Genomic DNA, 18,524 nt, shown 5'->3' on the forward strand with positions numbered 1-18,524 from the left:
AATTAAATGTGTAAGTATTTCAGAATATACCAGAATTATGAAAGCACAAATTAAGCACATTTTTGTCATTTGTGAATTTGTGTTGGAAACAAATACTTTAATGTGTTCAAAATAAATCATTAAATTAGGGAATGCAATTTCCACACATTTTAATTTGTGTACTGTATAGTTTTATTAGTAAAACTGTATGTCTGTGCAAATGTAATGGTCATTTCAAATGGAAATGTGTGTCTGTATTGGCAGCGTGCTACCACACCATGAATACTTCACTCTTCGGCCACCCAACAGTACTCTGTACCACTCCACACCAGTGCACTGTACTCTGAACCCCTCCACACCACTGCACTCTGCACCACATGACGCTACTACACTTTACACCACTTCACACTACACCTCTGTACTCTACCCTGTACCATTCTAATCTGTGCCAACGTACTCTTTGGCATCCTACTTTGCACTTTTTGCCATTGCACTCTACACCACCCATGTCTAGGCCACACCAATCTACTCTGCACCACTCCACTCTATGCCACGGTACTCAGCACCACTCTGTGAAACTGCACTCTACGTCACTGTACTCTATGCTAATACACTCTACACCAATGCACTTTACTCTGTAACACTCAACTTTATGCCCCTGCACTCTACACCAATCGACTGTGTGCTACTCTAATCTACTCTGCACCCCACTGGACTCAATGTCAATACACTCTACACCACTTTACTCTATGTCATTACACTCTATGCCACTCTAGCAACTGCACTGTACCCAGCACCATGCACTCTATGCTAATTCACTCTACTCTGAAACAATCTACGTTTCTGCACTCTATGCCACTCCAGTACAATCAGTGCCACTCCACTCTATGCCGCTGCACTCCATGCCACTCTACTGTTATAGCCACTGCACTCTATGCCAATGTATTCTATACAACTGCACTCTATGCCACTGCACTGTACTCTGCATCACTGTATTCAAAACCACTGCTCTCTATGCCACTCTATTCCACTCTACACCACTACATTCTAAGCCACTACATTCTATGGCACTATACTCTACTCTGCACCACTCTACGCTACTCTACTCTGCACCACTCTGTGCCATTTGACTCTACTCTATGCTGCTTCCCTCTGCATCATTCAACTCTACTTCACCTCACTCTGCACCACTGCACTCTATGACACTTCACTCTACTCTGTGCCACTTCGTGCCACTTCACTCTGCACCTCTCTGCTCTACTGTGTACCACTCTAATCTACGATGCTGCATTGTATGCTGCTGAATTTAATGCCTCTGCACTCAATGCTACTGCACTCTACGCCTCTATACTTTGCAACATCCTACGCCAATGCTCTCTACACCAATCCACTCTACTCTCTGCCTCTCCAGTGTATGCCACTCCAATCAACAACACTCTCTGCCACTCCACTCTACAGCATTCCACTCCACTCTTTTCCATTCCACTCTGCGACACTCCATGCCACCCTCCTTTATGCCAATAACTTTTAGCCATGCTGAACAGCAGCCACACTGGTGACAACATGACTAAAACACATTGACAAAGCCAATATCTCTTGCATAGGCGAGCCCTCTTGGCTTTGCAATGCTTGTTCCTATGTGAAATTGAAGATAGATTTGTACTTTCCCTCATTTCCCTGGACTTGTCACTGTGCCATAAATCTCATTTTTATTTTTATTTCTTTTCCCAGATATAAAAAGCAAACCTTTAGTTGTGCATGATATGGAAATATAGGTCTATATGTACTCAATATTCCAGAGTATCTGTTTGCTACTGAGAAGTAACAGTACTGACCGGTTTAGGTTAACTAATAATATGCATAGATATTCACACAACACAAAAAGGAGCAATGATCAACTTTCATGTGCAAACGTCATTTTGCTGCAAAAGTTGAAATTTGTGCAGTTCCTAGCCCACTTTTCACTGGCCCTTGTCGATTCGTGCAAAAGTGGCATGTCTGATGTGGAACAGTACAAAAAACATAAGATTTGGTGCAAAGCTTGACCTACTGAACAAATACTCCCTGGCTTTTTTGCCACATTCTTATACCTAATAAAAACAGAACTAAGCAAGAGGTATATCCCCTTATATAGCTACAGATAAAATGTGTTCTTCACATTAAAGTACACATCTTCCACTTCTGACTCATGGGCTGTTGTGTGCATACAGGAAGAAATTTGCGGTGGAGGTTGTACCTACAAATCCTACAATAGACGCAGCTAGCTCGCCTTTTCCTCATAGCACAAGAAAGAGTGTCAAACAGCGCATCAATTTATATGCAAGCGCTACCACTGACAATATTAATGGGTGGTTCTTGCTAACCCTGGTCCTGTGATAGTTTTTGAACTTTCCGCAATGCTTCACTGCAGTTTTTTAAGGAATCCGGGTTGTGAAAATAATATATATGTGTCCCAAAATATTGCTTTTTCTTGTGTCTGTCTCTAGTTTCTGCTCTCTGGTGTCATCCTGTGCCTGAGTAGCTTAAGTTGCACACTTACTTAATTCTATTTCCACTCTTTCTTCCCTCATGTGGTAGTCATTGATTTAATTATTTTTTAATTATCCTTTTTTCTTTATTAATAGTAGCTTTTTAGGTCTCACTTGTTAAAAGCGCCTATGCTCTCGCTTGCAAGATATATTGTATACAAGAGGCTTGCAGTCCACCCATTGGTTAACTGTTAGGTTCATTGTCACTCCTGTTTGCTGACTTCTAATGGGCCAGCACGTGGTGCTTCAATTTCTTTTCTTTTGGCTATGAGAGCTTCAGCTTGCTTGCTGTCCTTGAACTGGTCACTCTGGGAATGACAAACAACTTTTATTTTTAGATCGAGCGTAAGCATAAGACCTCTTGTATACTTTTAAGTATACTTCTTCTGTGGGCTTCCAGCTTTTTAATTTGTTAGTTTCGGTGTCATTTAAAAATACTGGCTTGCTAGTGTCAATTATGCCTCTTTGTCCCTCCTTCTTCTGTGTGGGAGCATGGGCCAACTACTGTATAATTACACCCTGTCCTGTTTATCTGGTCTGTAGGGGACTTTTGTTTAACTTTATTTTCTGCTCCTGTGCAGGGTAGCTTCCCTTTTCATTTGCAAATGATTCTTCCTCTGAGCTTAGCTGTAAAAGAGGCTATAAATCAGGCTATTACCTTGGTCAAATTTGGTCTTTCTGGGCTCTCTGCACACTCTCTCACATCTCACATGCCTGGCTCCCACCCTTCCTTGGATTAGATTTTAATTGCCAAGAGCAAGGTCGGAGGATCGCTTGTAATTGCTTATGGCCTAGGCACCCGGCTCTATCAGGGCTCTGCAATACTTAGAGACAGTGCCCACTTCTGCTCCATATTGGGATCCCACTCGCAGCTCCATCAGTGCACCTCAGTTCACACACTCCAAACCCATTGCCAAGAAACTCACACATGCTGTCTGCCAGAGCACTTCATTTCTTGCAGTTAGTACAATCTGCTCCTACAGTACTGGGACCTCAGGTGCAGCTCCATCAGTGCACCTCAGTTACATACTCCAAACCCTCAGCCGTGCCAGGAACCCCACACACCCTGTCTGCAAGAGCTCCTCAGTTCTTGCAGTCGGTTTACTCTGCTGCTGTAGTACTAGTACCTCGGGCACAGCTCCATCGGTGCACCACCGTCCACACACTCCGAGCACTCAGCCAGGCCAGTGCCAGGAACCCCACACACGCTGTCTGCCAGAGCACCTCAGTTCTTGCAGCCAGTACACATTGCTGCCCCAGGACTGGGACCTCAGGCACAGCTCCATCACTGCACCACTGTACACACACTCCAAGCCCTCAACCGTGCCATTGCCCAGTCCCCACACACGCTGTCTGCCAGAGCACCTCAGTTCTTGCAGTCAGTACACTCTGCTGCTCCAGTACTGGGACCTCGAGCGCAGCTCCATCACTGCACCTCAGTTCACACACTCCAAGCCCTCAGCCATGCCTATGCCAGAACTGCACACACGCTGTCTGCCAGAGCACCTCAGTCTTACAGTCAGTACACTCTGCTGTTCCAGTACTAGGACCTCAGGTGCACCTCAGTTCTACCCTGGTGAGGTCACTTCCTTTCCTATACTGGGACCCCGCTCACGTACAGTTCTATTACAGCAGCTCAATTCTAATATTCAGTCCCACTGCCAAGCCAATACTGGACCCAAAAGGGCAAAACACAGCTAACCCTGTGCATCTCAAGTCTAACATCCAGCGCCACTTTTCATGGGAACCACCACAGCTCTCCAAGAATCCATCAATTCTAACATTCAGTGCACATTTCTTCTCATTATTAAGGCTCACACACATGCCCTTCAGGACTCCCCGCTGCTGTGGTTCAGAGGCAATGCCACTCCCATACTAGGCCCCACTCGCAGCTTCACTAGGGCACCTCCAGGCTAACACGCGGCAACACTGGCATGCAAATGCTTGGTTCCACACATAGCACCATTAACATATCTTACGTCTGACCTTGCATGCAGTTACTATTCCGGTACTGCAGTCCACATACAAACTGTCAGTGCACCTTAACCCTAACCTGCAGCACCCCATTATTCCAATACCAGGAATTACATGGCGCTCCTTCTCTCATTCCTCACCTGCTGCTTTTCTGTTATTCCATCACTAAGCCGGGACACAGCTCTGTCTATATTCCAAATCCTGTTCTGAAGTGCCCAATATTGCTGTTGGTGTTCACATACAACTTTTCTAATGAACTTCCTGCTGTTCTGCAGTGCCCCCTGCTGTTCCATACTCTGACTTCTGTTTGAGGACGTGGTGGAGCCAATTAAATCTATTCTTAGCTGCCATCTTTATTTGGGAGGGTCTGTTTCACCTATCTCACTCTGTTCTTTTCTGTGCTCTGTTTACTCTCAGTGTTTTCTTTCTCTCCCACTTTTCTTTTTCCAGCTCTTAAAATTCACATGCTAGCAGTTTTGCTCTTTCTTTCAACTGTTTGTTCTACTTCTCTCCCTTTTTTTTTTTTCCTCTTCCTGATGCTACCTCCTCTTTCAAACTCTCAAAAACGTTTTGCTTTCTTTTCTTGTTTCGTTCATCTCTTTTTTCTTCAACAGGCAGTCATTCTTTCACTATTTTTTTCTCTTCCCTCCATTTTTTCTTTTTCTTTTTTATTTGCCCTTTCTTTTGACTCGGCATGCGTTTTTCTTAGATCTTTCTTCCTTTCTCTGGTGTTTTTCTTATCTTTATTTGTCAATTCACATTCTACTATAAGTCCTTCTTTTTCCCATCTATATTTGGAAGTCACAAGTTACCTGAAGTGTCAAAGTGGTTTTCCCATTCTGTGACTGTGGAAAATGTGTCAGTACATACATGCAGTGGTTCTTTTGCTGCTTGTTTCTCTCACCATCTCTCCTTTTTTCTCTAATGTTCATTTCTCTCTTTCTTTTCACACTTCTTTCATTATTTGTTCCTCTTTATCTTTTGTTTGCTAGCTTTCTTCCCTTTTTTCTTTTGTCTTACATTTGCTCTATTTCTTCTCTTAGTTGAGTTTTCATTTTCTCGTTCTTTCCCTTCTTTGATTTCTTTGAGACCTCTTCTCTTTCTTCCTTTTGTGTGTTGTATTCCTTTTGCTTTTCTTTTTTTGCCCCACTGCTTTCTTTCCTGAGGCCTAGTTACCAATGGAGCAACAGGGGCAATGGCACCGGGGCCCAGAGACCTTTAGACCTCACTCAACTCTAGTTACTGCTGTATTTTCCTTCCGAAATTGCAGTCAACCATTTTCCTTTCTTACTCGAGGACCCGTGACACCGTTACTATGCCACTTGTCCTCTCCATCTTTATTCCTGACTCCCTCTTTCCTTTCACCCTCCAGTCCATCCCAAATGATATTTTTGTTACGGTGTTTTGAGCATTACACTCTAATCTTTCTGATAAAGACTTATATGACAGGAAAAGACTAAATTATGAGGTAGGGTTGACCAATTTATGTGGCAATAAAAGTCCAATTATCAATTTACAATGACAACAGCTCTAACTCAAGAAAACACAAGACCTATTCCTTTGCAAATGTGTGGGTCTTCTTCCCTGTAATCCTTGTTGAACCTCTTACCATTTGTAACTATGTTATACCATGCAACATACACTGAAACATCTTTTCTCCTTTGAAATTGATGTTTACCGTGATAGCAGATGTTATTTGCTTTTGTTGTAACAACAGATGCTATCTGCTTCAAAATGTATTTTCACTAGGACATGGACAAGGACAAGTTTTTTTTTTCTTGCAATGGATTTTTTGGCAAATGTCATTTTTCCCCTTTTTCACTCAAAGGGAGATTAATTGATTTGGAATGAATGACCTGGCTACTGTTCGAAGACCTAACAAGCACTGGCAAAAATAATAGGTCTTGCCTTTGAGACTATTGGTTCTAACACTGCCTTTTGTTCATGCTGTACAGCATGGGTATTGATGAAGTTGGCAATGATTTGTAGTAATGCTGTAGGTTAGGAATGTACTTTTAAGTTTCACATGTTTGGGTAGTGAAAAACTCCTAAATTCATTTTCCCCAGTGTGAGGACTACCTGTCCTGTAGGTTAACATTGGGTTGCCTTATTACATTTAATAAATTGTAAATGTTAATTGAAACCAGGTAACCAGTTCATGTTTGGTATCTATGAAATTGTAATGAAAAATCCTCTTTAATTGTAAAGGTCGGATTTCTTGTAACGATTTAAAAAATTCTCTTTTAGAAAGTTGGCCTTTTCCTGCCCTTAGTCATTTGGTGCCTTCAGCCTCTCCTGGGTCAGATGGCTGGGTATAACTGACAGTCAGCCTTTGGGAATTCCTCCATGACAAGCACACAGTAGAGAAATTAGGTGCACCTGAATGGGTCATCTGCTGGCAGGATGGGTGGAAGCTGACAACAGCCCCACTTGCAGATAAATAGGCTGTAGTCTGCTCACAAAGGGCTCATCACCTCCACATTGTCACTGCAGTCTTCTTGGAGCCAGGGAAGTTAGGAAATTCCATACACTTCAAAGTAGAAACCTCTAGAAACTTCTCCCAACCTCAATGTCAGAGTTGGGGATACAAGTAGGGCACTCAGAGGACCATCAGAGGACTGGCTGCGGCTGTGACCTGCCGTGCACTCTGCAAGACTTCTTAGCTGTACCTGGAAGGACTGCTTTGCTGCCTGGTGCCTGCCTTTAACCCTCACGGTCAGACCTGCTGTTTGACCCCTACATCTTTACCTGAACCCCAGACTAGCAGAGTGACCCCAAGGGCTAGTTTGCTGCCCAGATAGCCATTTCTAAAACTCAGGACCTTAAATATTTTTAGCTAAAAACTGTTCTGAGAACCAGGAGGAGACCGGGACCAACATGTATGTCGATCTGCCTAAAGCCTATCGAAGGTTGGCCTGACTTTGCAACTTCTCAGACTATGTTCTTTTCCACAGTAGCAAATCCTGTTCAGCAGTCCTTTGCCAAAGGGGTATCTGGACCCCTCGAATTGTCTTCGGTTACAGACTCCTGCCTCATCCCACTGGAAATCTTCAACTCCCATAAAAATGACTAAGGGCCTCATTTGGAGCACTCCCTGTGATGGTCGGACCGCTGCACTCCAGTTGGTCCAACCACCACGTTATGAGCCTGGAGGGCGAACCCACCTAAAGCCAGAAACATCATTCCTGATGTGGTGACGGCGATTGGGGTTGTACTCAGCCAGGGCTGCTCTGAAGTCAGCACCGCTGGGCTAATTACAGCCCCACTTACCACCAGCCTCTCTATGGCATTTGCACTGCCATGGAAATGTTAGTGGTAAGGGTGTGCTGGGGGCCACAGGGGGTCCCTGCCCATTCCCCAGGCATGGGCATGGCACAGGCCCCCCTGCCCAGTGCCATCAGAATGCATATTGTCTGCTTTGGGGACAATGCGTACTCCGAGGGTGCTGGGGTGCTATAGTATTGGCCTCGACTTCCTTAAGGGAGCTGAAGCCAATATGGCAGCACTGTTCTCGACGGGCAGCCTGGTGGGAACACATATTACATACATTGAAATATGCTCAGGCGTGACGTCACCTCCATGATAGTGGCATCCTCCCATGGTTTTGGCAGTCAGCTTGTCTGACCGCCAAACTCATAATGAGGCCCTTGGTCCAAGCATAGAAATCTTCGCTATGACTTTGACCCAAGGTTTCCCATAATGAAGCTCTTTCCTCCGACTCTGCCTGTAGCATTACCCCACTGAACTTTACCTACTCATAATATTTATCTTGAAAATGCTTTTAATTCCAAAGGTAAGGGCTGACCAGGCCAAATCCACTTTTTATATCCAGACCATGCTTCATCCTGGGTGGCCATATTTTTCGACTTTGACCTGGTCTTGTGCAACTAGATGTCCATGTTTGGGGCTTTCATCTTTTAGGTGCTAGCTTTTTCTAAAAACTTTAAAAAATCATAACTTTTAGATTCTATTTATTGGGTGTTTGTTGTTTTAGTCTCAAATGATTTATTAGCATTTACTGTATCCAAATTGGTGTGGAAATGTTCTTGTTTTATGTTTTCACTTCATTATTGTTTGTGTGCATAAACAGTTTACACATTGCCTCTAAGTTAAGCCTGACTGCTTTTTGAGACAAGCAACCCAAGGTTAAGCACAGGGTAAATCAATGGCTTCATGTGGTTCACCATGCAAGGCATTGGTACTGTGGCTTGACCATGGCTTGACCATGGTTCACACCCTAGTCAACTAACAACTCAATTTGTTACAGCATTGGAAAAAACAGATCTGATGATCTGGGCAATGTTTAGATCAGCTAATTTAAAAACAAGAACATTTGCTGTTAGACACCCGTTTTTGAAAAGATATGGACACTTCTTAAACTATTTTTTCTTGCAACAAATCTAAGGGGGGAGTATTTCTCTATTTCCATTCCAGAAATAAATGCACTGTTGTCTTCCACCTTGATCTGTGCAATAATAGTCACAAAGGTTGCCTTTTATTGAAAATGAATTCAAATTTGTTTTAAGAACTTCTAATCCCTACTTCACTTCTGTTATTTTGTTCAATAAGCTTAGTTCATTTTTAACTAGCAGCCCGATCTTTCAAAAAGACTGGTCACAAAAAAAAATGATTGCAAATTGCTGACTGACATTTGTCATTAGTCTTTAATTTTGCGCTGCCAACTATGTACTATCAGGATGCATCGCAAAATGTACAGTTGCAGGAGACTGCAGAACTGCCTAATGATTATTAAATTGGTAGATCACTATCTATGACCTCTTGCAACTGGCTTCAAACTCTGAAATGATGGCATTCAAAGACAACAGACCACCATCCCTGTGTTTGTATTCCCAAATGGAAAGCATTTTTTTTTTTAGCAGTCCTTTCTTAATGGGAACTGTTTTTTTTGTTTTTTTTTAAATGTTTCCTGTTTGATAACACTTTGGGGCTAAATATGTAGTGCTGGGAATACCCAATGAGGTAGACATACCACAAATGAAACTACCGTTGTGTAACATAGGTCAGGTGGTTGCTAGTTTATTTATAGCTTCAGAAGGAGTGACTTACAAAAGTAGAAGTTGCTCTTGCAAATTAAAAAAAAACTTGGGGATGCTGGATTGACTTCAATGGCCTGGACGCTGTGGAGGTCAATACTGCTGTATCGCACGACTGACCATGTCATAGTGGTAACAACTTTGTGTAATGTTGATATCTCATTAATTGAAATGCTGCTCCCACTGATGTTGACTAGCAACGCAAATGTTTTTAAAAAATTCTGTCTCGCTAACATGATATAAGGTTCCAAAAGAGCACCTTTTGGTTCCCTCTTTGTTTATGTCCGTTTTTTGTTGTGAAAAACTAATAAAAAATCACTTTGGGGAAGATAGGCAGTCTGTTGGACCACTGCCTACTTCAGGCGAGTTACGTGTCCCAAGGGAAGACCTTCCCCTTTGCAAATCAGATATCATCTCCTTTGAGTTGTCAGTAACTGGTCACCTGTTTGCGGTTGTAATACTGAATCACAATTAGGATGAAATGCTTTTTCGTGTCCCTTCCTGAATTTCATTCAGTATCGGTGGGTAAACCCATTTTGTGAGTCAGAAATGCTTTTCAGACTCACAAAATGGGGTTCAAACTTAACAAAATGTCATTTTGTGGCTGTAAACCCAGGGCCTAATTCACAAAGGTAAACTGACACTTTTAGGTACGTTACTATTGTTTTTAGTATTCAAGTTTAATTTCACTGATAGTAATCTTACAACTGCAGAGACTCCGAGTTTCTGGCAGAGAGTCAGCACATAAAAAGATAGACCTGTCTTATCTTATATGTGGGAAATCTCTTTACAATCACTATTATTACAATAAAACTCCTAGTTTGTGAATACCAAAAAAGTAGTAAACTTAAAGAAAAGTGTAAGTTTTCCTTTGTGAGTCAGACCCCTGTAAATTTGTGAACTGCTTTGTACATCTGGCCCTACATTTTTATGGGAATATTTAATGTGTATATTTCTTAGAAATGTTGTTTTAGCTCTGCTGTTCGTGTTCCACTTGCAGTCTTCTATGTGCAAGGTCTTGCAGCTTATTAGAGGTGTAGGGGATAGGTTTGGTATTCCTCACAAAAAAAACGGATTTCTTGACAAACATTTGGTCATAAAATTCCCTCTTTAGCAGTATATTTTACCACTCACTTTCTCAGTGCATTTTGAGACCGATATTGACGCCACACCACTTTAAAAATAGACCAACTGCCATTGTTTGGTGCAGTTCTTAATGTCCACCAGATTGAAAGTTCACCAGCTGCCACTGATTATTAAGGAGCAGATTCATATTATAACGTCTGCTGTTAATGCAGGGTGAACAAAATTAGGCCTCCTGCCTGATAGCCCCACAAAGCTCTGCACAAGTGAAAGTTATATCACAAGGTTGTTCAACCTTTTCTGTTGAGCGCTACTTCTGATCAATGGAAATTTACCAGATCAGGTTCATCACTGTTGTATTACTTACCTTATCAAATGAGAATACAATACTGGCCATGCTTTTTAGGATAGAGAATAATGTCTCCCCATGCACACTGGGCAAGGTCGGCAACAGCAATGTCATGAAATGTTTTGTCTGTATGTGAGTATTTAAATAATAGCCATGGCAGCAAGTGCCTTCTGTCACAAAGGAAAAACATTAAAAATAAATCTTCATAATTAGCATAAATTATCACTCAATCGTCAGCCTAATGCTTGAAATATAAGTCCCACGTTGGGATGACCGACTTTGTTGCTGTCCCTTTGTGGGCCCTAGTACGAGTTCCCCGCTGGGCCGGCGGACAGAAACAGCATTTCCTGCCATATGCCCAGTGGGAAACTCGACAACATTGACACCGGGTCGCAATCGAGCTGGTGGCAATGTTGCGATGCGTCGGGTGCAACAGCACCCATGACGCTTTTTTCTGCCTTTAATGAGAGTAATATTATATTTGAAGGGTAAAGCCATTGAAAATGTATATCGGTAAGAGTACTTCCTTCAGTGCAGCCAGAAGAGAAAAGCTGTTCTAATTTCTTTATGAAATAGAAGTGGAGTAATCATGTCTTTTTTAGAAGTATTTATATTACAGTGCAAGATCGAAGAAAGAAAATACTGAGGAGTCAAAGTAAGGAAATACTGAGGAGTTTAGATAAGAGTGGTATGACAAAATTGTGTTCGGATTTCACAGTTGCATTTACTATGTTTTAATGGCATTTGTAAACACCTGGAAGAAGCAGAGTCAAATGTGTTCAGGGTAACTGGTCAGAGACTTTCTATCCTTTCTTTTGCAGGTGATACAATACTCCTGGAAAAATGATTTTCAAAGAAAGTTAACAAATTTTTCTAAATGATAGGTAAAGGAAATAAGAAATCTGGTTCCAAAAGTCTCTTCCCAGAGCAGGGCCCAAAAGAGGAATTAATCAGTATGGTGTTTTGGGCATGAGGTTTTTGGCAAACCTTTCTTTCAGTGAAAAAGTTAATAAAATATCTCTTGCCTTGCCCTTGTGCAATAGTGCAATATTGGCCTTCTATAAGCAGAAGGGTGGCTTTTTAGTTACAATTGTGCTCAAAGTTTACCAGGAAGGTTGATCAGTAAAACCCCTGCGTGGGCCTTTAATCTGGGGCTATCTGGTACACGATGCCCTATATGCTGATTTATCAAAGGCTGCTGAGTCCGGCAAGACAAAGTACCAGTGATTTTCAGTAGGAGTTGGGAATGCCTTTGCTTGCAAGAAATTCTGAACGTAAAATTTAAAAATCCCCTAGTTTCATGAAAAATGTTTGTGTGAGTAAATCTTCTCACTGGGTTGAGTTGTGACCGTTCAAGAGTGCTGACACCTGTGAAATGTTTTGTGTATTCACAAATATTTTACTCGTATTTTCCTGACTCTCAGACTGGCACTACTAAATACCTTTTCAGTAAAGAAAAGGAATGACAAAATTAACAGATTTATGGAAAGAGGAAGGGGGGACATGTTTCTCCAAGGGAAAGAAACATTTTCCGGGTGAAGAAAAGAAAATTCAAAAAGTGAAAATGTGTTAGTGGTTTATATTTAAGGAGATAGAAATGAACACCCAGCTACATTTCTGTATGTGTAAATGTTTACGAATGTGAGTACATCTGGATTGCTACAAGAGTTGTGGCTCCCCAAAAGCATGCCTCAAATTCTTTGAAATTTATTGGTCAGAAATGTATCCAAAGTGTAGGAGCAAACCTACAATTCTATATTACCAGCTTTCCTTTTGAAATTTTTGTGAATTGGGACAATTCTCAACAATATTTATAGGCGTCAGAAATAGAAATATGGATTGATTTTCTGCTTCTGCCAATCTAGGGCTGTTAATAAATGCATTTCTATCATCATACTGCTGAATGAGAAGCATGCATTCCTACAGTTAATATGGCTCAGGCTAGGATGGTAATTTCCAGGGCACATTTAAATAAACAACCTCATCTAGACACATATAGTCTAAATGATTTACATTCTAATTGAGGTAAACTGTCAAATTGTGAACTCATTTAACTCAGACAGTTGGTCTCCAACACTAATTAAGTAGGCTTCGAAACAGGTCTTATAAATTCAATCTCTCATTTCAATTTGGAGAAAGTGTTAAACCAAATTGGGACAATGTACACAGGACATGTGCCGTTCAGGTGTTTGTTTGATACTCATGGTTACTTCATGTGAGATGAGTGGACTTTGCCATCATTTACCGCAGTCTTCTGTAAACTGTCCTGCAACCACTTTCAAAATCAAGAACCTGAGGGCAAAATCCTGCAAAAAGCCATTTAACTAAAAAGAGTTGGGTTTGAATAAAATAAAGGACCTGTCAGTCAGATTCTGTGTGGGTGAGCTGATCAATGGAATCTATCTATTCTTACACAACTTCTTCTTTACACTGTTAAGCCTGACATCCTCGGGATGATATCTCACAAGTATTTTGCTTTAAGTCCTCCTGTTTTGCCTAATTTGTTTCTGTAGGCTTTGCATCTCTGTGAGCTTTACTACTGCCAACCAGTGCTGAAGTGCTTGTGCTTTCTCCTTAAAACGTGGTGCGATTGGCACCTACCTAATAGGCACATTTTATTTACTTGTAAGTCCCTAGTAAGTGGTACTCCATGTACCCAGGGCCTGTAAATTAAATGCTACTAACTATTAGTAGTCACTCAATGTGCTACCCACTAAAGTAGCTTTTCAGAACATGTCTTAAGTCTGAGACTGAAGCCTGCAGTGCAGTTTGAAACTGCCATTTCAACATGGCAAAATAAATCTTTTGCCAGGCCTAACTCTCCTTTTTTTTTAAATGTATACCCCATCCTTAAAGTAAGCCCTAAAGGCTCATAATGTAAGGTGCAATGTATTTAAAAGTAGGACAGGTGTACATGTCCTGGAAGTGAAAAACACCTAAAGCCATTTTTCAGTGTGTAAGGTTTATCTCTCCCATCGTCTAACATTGGGTTCCTCATTACCTTTAATACATGTTAACTTTGGATTGGAAGCAGATAGAAATATGCTATTTACACTCACAATAATTGTAATTTAAAATCCTATTTAATGGTGAAGTCAGATTTCAAGTCACAATCCTAAAAATGTTTCTTTTAGAAAGTTATTGAAACTCACAAAAGGTGATGTGGCCCTCAACCAACAACGCAATTTTCAAATACACCACTGTGTCCTTAATTAGTTATCAATTGTGTGCATCAATCATATATACAAAACAAGCTACTAAAACCTATCTCTTTAAAATCAGAAAAAGTGCTTTCCATTTGTAGTGCTAATTCTTACCTGCAACAGAAATGTAGATATATAGAATTACTGAAGGAAGGTTGTTTACACATACTTGCTATTATTTTGATTTGAATATGTTTTGTGAATTGTACAAGTACAACAGAACATGTACCTGGTCTTGGGTTCTAAACAATCTGTGTTTTCTTTGTTGCAGATGAAGAACATGAAAAAAAAAGACAATCGGATGAAAATCATGAATGAAATTCTCAGTGGGATCAAGGTAGTGGGAAATATTGCATATTATTGTGGGGTTTCCTAATCAATACTGCATTTCTCTTTGTAATCTAACAAATTGCATTTAAATCATTCTGGCACTTGCGTTTTTAGGAATAGTTCAGGAAAATCTTTGATACATTTTGCTCAGCCTAATGCTATTCTCTAACCTTAATATTTGTTGTCTTTTCCTGCTATTGCTTTCTGCACCATCTTCCTTTGATTGTGGGGCTCTGTGTAACAGTTTGTGTTTTTGAGTGAAATTGTGGGACAAAGAGAAGCCATTTGCTTTATCTTTCTTATGTTTTGCTTTTGTAAATTTAGAGTGACTGTTTACAAACCCCCATCATGAAAAGCAGCAGTGGCTCAATGTGAGACCAGTGCAGTTCTTCCTAATTACAATGCTATCAGAGTGTTTGGAGATCCCTGATTTCTGATCTGAGCTAATGTGCATGGTAAAGCTCTGAGAGCACATTTAATGCCACTTCCACCAATAGCTGCTTTTGGACCATATTTGTCCTCTTTCCTTACATAAGGAATAGAAACTATACAGCTACAGCAAATGATCTGACACAAAGAGAGAAAATATTTCTCTTTTCTGTGCATGTGAAAATAACATGCCTAACAATGTGCTACATTTTGTGTTCTACATCTCACATGGAGAGAATCACAAAGAGACTCATATGATAGATGATTCATTGGGAACCTCTAAGATTAGTTAAGTCTATAAAATCTAATTGAACTACATAAACTTGCGCTCTAAAGAAATTGGCACTTTGAACAACCAGGACATCCAAAATCACCTATTGAACTCTATCCATAAGCGAAGTTAGGTAAGTTCTAGGTATCAGGGTCTAGGAGACACTTATATCTTCTGTTTACACTCTCCACTAATCATATAGAAAATATGTGGGAATTATATAGGTTTTAATGACTTTAATGACAAATTGTTCTGGTTTGCTGACTTTACCATGCTAGAGGTCAGGATCCTAGTCCCTAAGCCATTCCTTGTAATGTGCCATCTGTGGCAATAGTGGTTGTAGAGAATTATCTAATTTAATTGACTGCCACCAGACTTATTTCTTTAGCAGGATTACTGTTCAACTCCTTGCCCCATCACTCAATAATCTCAGTTGAAGTGGACTATAAATGCTGTCCATTTGTTTGGTGAAATTCCAGGTCCTGTGGCACCTGTTAGTAGCAGGGCAATCTAGTAGTTTATAGATCCTCTCCTTGCATGGTCACATGGTTGTAATATTTTGCATTTCAAAACTTGTTTGATGTATAGAAATGCTAAACCTTACCAAGAAATGTCCCGAAATCTAAAGTAATTTTAAACATTTCTGCGAGTTTCTATGTTTTTATTCTGTGAATGTAGTGCTTGTGCATGTATCTGGATTTGTCACACAGAGCTTCCAACTGTTTACAGAAAAATATTTTTAAATGTGGTCAAAGGTGTCTAGTGTGCTGTATCCATCTATGCAATCAGAGTGCAAAGTGTCATCCGGGCAAAGACTCCAGGCTTCATTTTAGAAGGGGGAAAGGTGTCTGCCATAACCAACTCCTGACTGGCATCTGCCAGTCATCACTTGTAAAGCTGACACTTGGAGATCTTTTTTTGTTTTTTTTTTGGTATAGGTTTTTATTGACTTTTCGTAACATTATAACATTCAGACTACATAATTATATACGTTAGAGTGGTATACCTCCCCCATTCTGACCTCCTGCTGGGGCAGATCCATCGCTTCAGGATCAAGCAAAGCAGCCAGCAGGGCCACCCAGATCAGTTAATCAACACTTGGAGATCGGTTCATGCATTGTTGCACTACATTATTTCGATAAACTTACTCCTTTGCATTGTGGCATCATTGAGCTGAGAGCATCATTGTTTAAATGAATAGAAAGAAATGAAAAAAGACCTGGATGGTGACCTGTGTTTTTGGCAGCTTCCGCAAGTGTACTTAAACTTCTTGGATTAACACTATTGAATTTCACCTTTAGAAAGCCAAGAAGAAGGCTGTCCCTTCACCTGTGCCTAGACATAACCCAAAGCAGATGCTTAAGAGGTTCAAAATATTGTCAACCCCTACTTTTCAAAGTTGTATGCCACACCATTACTTTTCATGATTCAGTAGGGTATTACTATGTAAACTGGCAAGCTATCATAATTTGCTTTTAATGTGTCAATAAGTCTGGATCCTGGACACTTAATTTATATAAAATTCATGTTATTTTCTTCTGATCTAATAGATCTTAAAATTCTATGCCTGGGAACCATCATTTGAGAACCAAGTGGAAGATATCCGAGAAAAGGAGCTGCACAACATGCTGCGTTACTCATACTTACACTCGGTTTCATTCTTCATCTTCACATGCGCACCATTCCTGGTAAGCAATACGTTTCTGGGTTTCTGTATCCTAGGATAGCTAAATAAATAATAGTAAATGTATATCTTCACAAATGTGATCGTGGCTTAAAAATACCTGCTTAGTTTTGCACATAATGGGCAGTTAAACAGATTTCTCCTGTTTTGTAAGCTTTAATGCATCGGAAGAAATATTATCTTTTGTACCATAAGTGTTTGTTCATCCCTTTGTGGGAGTGGAAATACTATGGAAGACCAAATATTGTAAACAAATAGCACACAGTAAAGCCTAATATCTGGTACATGTTATTAAATTAATTTCACTGAAGCTGTGAATAACTGAACTGGGGCTCAAGACAATACTCTTTCTACCTAGAATTCCTTAAAAAAATAGCACAATAGTAATATTCAAAATATACTGTGCAAAGCGGATTGATTTCCTCTGGTACACACTAAGATTTCGGGCCACTCAGGTACAACTTGTGATCTGCTAGCCAGGAAGAATCTTGTAGACCCTCTCCCTTCAGCTGCATGAGTTTCTTACTTTTGGGTCTTCTCTGAAAGGTTCCTCGGATGTAGTTTCCAAGTTCCCATGCACATTTATATAGAAAAACTCTGGCAAAAAGTGTCAGAGGCATTGCCACTGAGTTATTTAGGTTAAAGGTTTACGTATTAGCATCATCCCTGGCACAACATCTTATCTGACTTTTGGTACTCTCTCCAATCATTTATCAAGCATAGAGTTTGTTGGTGATTTTGCGGCTGTAGCTGTTCCATCTATCGTTACCAGGCTCGCTTCTTTTAAAATCAAATTACAAAATGCTTTGAAAGAGCGATGTCCTTGCTATCTTAAATGTACTGTCAATCCTACAGACGTCACATTATTAATATGTAGTAGTCATTCCCAGTTATTCAATGTATTAGTGAATGTGATGGTCAAAGTAGAGTCCTATTTCCAGTTTGGTTTGATATTTCACCCATATTCTTACCTATTCTAAATTGCCAATTACAGAAGTTCACCATTTAAAACAAACCCTTCTCTAGTTAACTTTTACATATCTTCGACTAGTGGAACGTGGACGCTCTCATTTAAATAACCTGTCTTCAGGCAATTATTTCTTTCATCAAAAGCATGTTCAGTATTGGTTTACCGCAAGACAAAAGCCTGGAAGCCCCTCAAACTGCATCACTGGAGTCAGAGGAGTAGATGCGACCCCTGGCTTGCCCTTTGCGACCTCTGGCACTGCCTTTGCGACCCCTGGCCTCGGATGTGGCAAATTCAGTTTGTTCTTAAGGATCATTTGTGGCTCCACTCTTTGTTTTCCTTCATTTTTTTCATCACAGTAATAGTGAATAATAATATTATTTGCATTTAAAAAAAATGCAGTACAGTTAGCTGGAATATGCCCTTCCATGGCAGCTGAGGTAAGTAAAAAATGTTTTTAAATGTATGTTGTGTGCATCCTTGCGGGTGAGAGTGGGTTTATGTGGGAGAGTGTATGTAAGTGTGAATTTGTGTGAATTGTAAGTATGTGTGTGTGAGAGAAAATGGATATAAAAAGGAGTTTGATGCCATTTCCGTCACCCATGGCATTTCGGTGAATTGACGTCCATGGGGCAAAGGAAAGCATAACCTCTCTAGTAATAGTGCTAATGAG

General features: G+C 40.5%; 1 protein-coding gene across 1 annotated transcript in view; it reads left to right on the forward strand.

Moving 5' to 3' along the window:
• Positions 1 to 18,524, forward strand: part of ABCC2 (ATP binding cassette subfamily C member 2) — a 277,757-nt gene that overhangs the window by 113,215 nt on the left and 146,018 nt on the right. Inside the window, exons 11-12 of the mRNA XM_069239683.1 lie at positions 14,442 to 14,507; positions 16,751 to 16,888. Coding sequence (XP_069095784.1) covers positions 14,442 to 14,507; positions 16,751 to 16,888 — 204 coding nt within the window. The remainder of the gene's footprint in view (positions 1 to 14,441; positions 14,508 to 16,750; positions 16,889 to 18,524) is intronic.

Source organism: Pleurodeles waltl, chromosome 6, assembly GCF_031143425.1.
Source record: "Pleurodeles waltl isolate 20211129_DDA chromosome 6, aPleWal1.hap1.20221129, whole genome shotgun sequence".
In the NCBI taxonomy this organism is placed as follows: Eukaryota; Metazoa; Chordata; class Amphibia; order Caudata; family Salamandridae; genus Pleurodeles; species Pleurodeles waltl.